Consider the following 5,000-nt stretch of genomic DNA (forward strand, 5'->3'; position numbering starts at 1 on the left):
CACGAGCGAGCAAAAATATTTGATAGATTATAATGACAACACGTATCACAACGTAGTATTGTTTTGAAATATGTACTCCCATTGCATTACCCAGGGTGCCAGAGGATTTTTCTCTCTTAGAGCGATGGAATAGCGAGTCGCGTCGCGAAGCGGTGAGAAAAACCTCTGTTACAGGCCGTTGAGAACCTCGCTTCCATGCCCCGTTTTATTGACATCGAAAAAACTCAATAAGTTGCATTAATTGATAACGTGACATAACCAACCAATCAACATTTTTGGTTCCCATGGTACATTTGTGTTATTTACTTCGATTTTCAATGTTCGATATAAAACTTCGATGTCAAATTCCGAAGTTGAATTTTGGTGGACATATTCAGAAAACAAAAAGATATGTAGAACCCAGTGAACTTTTTCTGCCTTCAAAGCCTCGATTTCCGGAATTTTGCAGGGTTTCGATTATGGCTACAGTGGGCACGAGAAATCAGGTTGACAGCAATTGAAAACCTGTTTGGACTACTTGCTGTTGCTAAACCAATCAGGGCACTCGTTAGAACTGACAAGTTTTTGGAACCAATTGAATTGCTAGGGTGAACATCTCACTCTACAGGAGGCAGTGTGGCCCAGTGGTTAGGGCGCTTGCCTTGACATCCGGAGATCCCGGGTTCATGACCCGTTCTGACCACTCGTTGAATTTGATCCTGGTAGTCCCTGGTTCAGCCTTCCAGTTTCACTTGTAAATAGAAAACTGGTTTGCATCCGACCAGTTGGAATTCTTAACAGTTGTTGTTGTTGTTCTGTTTCGTTGTGTTTAATTGGCCCTGAAAAGCCCCCATGGGGAGTGGTCAATCAAGTATGTATGTTTTTTTTTTTTTTGTACTCCGGGAATATGAAACGGCATCCTATTGGACCGGCCTTCCCAAAAAGCTCAATGGCCTGTACCAGAGGTTTTCCTCGCCTATTCCGTCGCCCTGAGAGAGAAAAACGTCTGGCAGCCACGGTATCATTGCATGTACTCAGTAAAAAACCAAAATACTATCAATGACTTTCTGACAATCGCAAAAGTTAATTCCCATCAAGAAAAAACAAGGTGACCTGTTCGCAGAAATTGGTGGACGCAAGACACGAAAACTCTACAGTCCGCAAAATTTTGTCCCACACGTTTCACTTTTCTGCACTCTGATTGGGATAAATTGACGTCCGCTCAACCAATCAGCACGCTGAAATTTTTGCAAGTATATTATTACATAGGTTTTCACAGTTTTGGGTTGTTTCGTGTATGGTAGCCTCTCTTATGACCTTTAATGCTATTTCTTGTGGAACCCTTGGAGTCAGAAAAAGACACAACACTTATTTGCCAGATCAAATTTTGTAGCCCGCCGGATAATCAAGCTTGCAGCAAGATTTCAGTTTTGTTGAATTTATTGAGTCCAGTCTTAACACACTGTTTACACTCGGCAATTTTTCTTTTTTTGCGACAAAAGTTCGCACGTTGCGAAACAAGTTGTTTGGTGGGTGTTACACTAGCCTATGGAAACTTTGCAACTTGTCCCGTTTTTGATGATCACATGAGGCTAAGCGGACATTTTCATGGGCAGGTTACTCTTCGCATTGATTAAAAAATTAGTTGCGACGTTGCTTGAAGCGTTGCGGAAAGTAGAACCCAATTCTACTTTCCGCGACGGTTTCTGCAACTTATCTAGTAAGGTTTTTGGCCGTTGCAAGGTATGTTAAATTGGGCAATGTTCTGTAGAACTTGTCTCGCCATGGCAAGAAAAATTGCACAGTGTAGTAGTGCCTTTAGTCTTGGCTCTGCTGTAGGCGGGGTTTTTGGTTGTATAGGAACTCAGCTGATCTGGGTGCAGGACCTGTAGCAGCTGCTGCTGGGCTAGGATTACCTGGTTGTCTGCACCTAGGACTTTCCTGTTGTTTGATCATTAGGGCTGTGAGATCCACTTAGGCTCTGTGTTAGATCTCATCCGGGGCGATCTGGAATGCTATGTCGAACCTGAGTGATGTGTGGCTTTGGTCGGTACTGTAATCCCTAGGGATACGTGGAGATCCTCGCGTGTTCTTCGTAAGACTTGTAGCGACCGTCTGATTTCAAAGGTGTTTTAAGACCATCGGTCTGTTCTGTTCGTTCCTGGAGGTCTAGTTCTGGTTGTGCAATTCCTTTGGCTGGATTGTCACGGTCACTTTGTTGTTTTGGTGACAGCGCTGTTTACAGTGCCACGGTAGAAGTTTTGAATCCTTGGTCAGCTGCCTTAAAGCTTTTTCGATGAGCTCAAAACGAGAGCTAGTTTCGAACTGTGGTAGTAGAATCAAGCTTCTTTTTATATCATTACTACCGACAGCAGAGTGACTGGTTGTGATTAGCTAGAAAAACGGGAAGCTGATTAGAAGATATGGGTTATTCGATCTTGTGACGTGTGAAAATCGCACTTTCAATGCACCGTTTAATGAAAGAAAGAAATGATCCTGGCACTCAACTGAACAATTTAAGCAATTGTCTCTTATACTATGACACCTGAAAAATTTAAGTGGCCCCAACGGAATTCCAACCTATGACCACCATGTTGTGAGGGCAGAAATATGCACACACAAATCTTTGAAGTAATTTCGAGGTATCGAAAATCACTCTATGCACCAGTTTTCGATCTGACTAGCCGTTCTGTAAGATAGTGTGAGTTGATCAACGGTGACGATGAATTAAAAAATAATAATAATAATAAAAATAAAATAAAATAAACGTCTTGTTGAAACGTAGAGGACGGGCAATTACGCCGGCAGGTGGTAATTAACCCCGTGGAGCGTTGCATGAAGGTTTAGGATGTGTTGGTGATCAGGGTTTTATTTGGTGAGTACCACGACGAGTCTGAGCTAGCTTGCCGTTCGTGATGCACGAACAATAGCGACACTGAAATTGTACAACTACGGGTACCAGTTTTCCTTTAAAAAGAAAAGAAAAAAACAAGCATAGAATTACATCACGTGGCGAGGACACCTCTAAAAGACTATCAGGCTTATACTGAGCATGCAGGTAAAAAAAAGCCTTACTGGTACTCCAATCTGATTGTTCGTGTTTTCAAATAGTTGCAATGAAACCATTCTGCGTGCTCAGAACTTCTAGAAGAAGTCCTCGTAAACTTTTCCTTTAATTTCTTTAATCACGAATGTAAACCTACCTTAAATAGATGTCTTTATTGGGACTTTCTAATGACCAATTTAATTAATTCAAAGGTATGTGTCATAGTGTGACCAGATGATGACAAGGTAACTTTACAAAATGGAAGACGCTGACTTGAACCAGAGGCTGTATGAAAGACTTGCAGATGTCATTGGCACTGAAGAAGATATTCAGTCAAGACGCTATATCTTCAAGATAATGGACAAAGTAAATTCCTTTGGTGATAAAGACTCTTTATCTATTTCAACTGGTAGCCTTCCAGAAGGATTTGATCTTGAAGGAAGTGATGAAGATATAACACTCCTCCAAAAGAATATTGATGTAATTCCTGCTACGATAGAGGTTTCACAAAATGACCGTCGGTTTAGTTTAAAAGTGTCCATGGAAATTGATAGAAAACACCAGGGATATGCACATCTTTACTTACATGAAGAAGAAGAGAAGTTTGTGATGACCGAAGGAGATTCGACAGAGCATCCAGAGTTGTTGTGTATAAAGACGTCCCTTGAGCATGTAAATGGAAAGTGCATTCTTTCAAGCTCCAAGTTCAGGGAGCAGTTTATTAGACCAGGCCTTTCTAGCCATGGGCCGTGTTTGACTGATGGTAGTCGTGATTTTGCTCTCAGTTTGCATGGATCTGTGTGGCCAGAGATAGCTAAGCGTCGACTTTTATCAAGTGTGAGCAAAAAGTGGATTACTGAGGAATTTGTTGAGAGCCTTCTAGCAGAGGGCTGCAATTATGTTCCCGTTGGACCAAAATCGGTGGGACCACAAGACATTGACTCTCAGTTATTGTGGAGAGTATCATTTGTGGCAGCTGAGAAAAGATTTGTCGAGTCTATGAACCACATTCAGTTTTTGTGCTATGGCCTATTAAAGATAATTTACAAAGAAAGAATTGCAAACCAGCTTCCAGACGACACAATTTCGTCCTATATTTTGAAAACATGCCTTTTCTGGGTGATACAGGAATCTAACAATGATGAGCAAGTATGGAATCAAGATAATCTATATCCCTGCTTCTTGAGGTGCATCAGCAAACTGATTGACTGGGTAAAGGCTAGTAATTGCCCAAACTATATTTTACCATCTTGCAACATTTTCTCTGGAAAAGTGACCACCATCAACAAATCTGCCATTTTGAAGGTTCTGCTGAAGGTAAAAAATGGTGGTTACGAAGTTCACTCTTCGTGTAAAACCCTGGGTCCATTTTTGATGACCTCTACTGAGGTCAGTGAAGCTGAGCGAGAAGCCAAGTTAGATTTGATGTGCAGCAGAGTACTACATGTTTATCCCTTTGATGAAAGAGATCTTCTTTTCCAAGCTATTAAAGTCCTGGAAGAGGAGAACAAACAAGAAACCAGGCCTTTTCAGAAAGGGGTGATTGGAATACAAATTGCAAAACTATATTGCGAATTGGCTCAGATGATTCATGTCAACAACGGTGTCGAAACAAGTGAGGAATTGAGATTTCACCAGTGCCTCGAGTACCTCCGAAGAGGTTGCCGATCTGATAAACTCACGGGATTTATTAACATTGGGTCCTTTCATGTCAGAAGGGGACGCTATCATACAGCCATTGAGATCTTAAATTCAGTTGCTCAAAAAGTAAACCCGAAACGAGTAGGTAGTGTGTTGCTTCGAAGAAAAGGTGAATACTCACCCGAAGAAGTATATCACTATACGAAGACCTTCTGTGGCCAAGGTCTAAGCTTGCAACACAAGTGGTGTGAGGCATTTGTTGGGGACACTGTATTCCTTGATAATTCAGCAATAGTGCCAGAGGAATTTCAATTACAATTGAATCTCAGGCCAC

At 41.5% G+C, this 5,000-nt stretch overlaps 1 protein-coding gene across 2 annotated transcripts in view; it reads left to right on the forward strand.

Annotated features, from left to right (window-relative positions):
- The window catches only part of LOC138042113 (uncharacterized), an 18,382-nt gene that overhangs the window by 10,162 nt on the left and 3,220 nt on the right, over nucleotides 1-5,000 (forward strand). Inside the window, exon 2 of one of the 2 annotated variants that reach the window (XM_068887870.1) lies at nucleotides 3,238-5,000. This exon is cut by the window's right edge and continues 3,220 nt beyond it. In XM_068887870.1, coding sequence (XP_068743971.1) covers nucleotides 3,284-5,000 — 1,717 coding nt within the window. In that variant the 5' untranslated portion in view covers nucleotides 3,238-3,283. The remainder of the gene's footprint in view (nucleotides 1-3,237) is intronic. The other variant, XM_068887871.1, reaches the window with a different exon arrangement.

Source organism: Montipora capricornis, chromosome 3 (genome assembly GCF_036669925.1).
Source record: "Montipora capricornis isolate CH-2021 chromosome 3, ASM3666992v2, whole genome shotgun sequence".
Lineage (NCBI taxonomy): Eukaryota > Metazoa > Cnidaria > Anthozoa > Scleractinia > Acroporidae > Montipora > Montipora capricornis.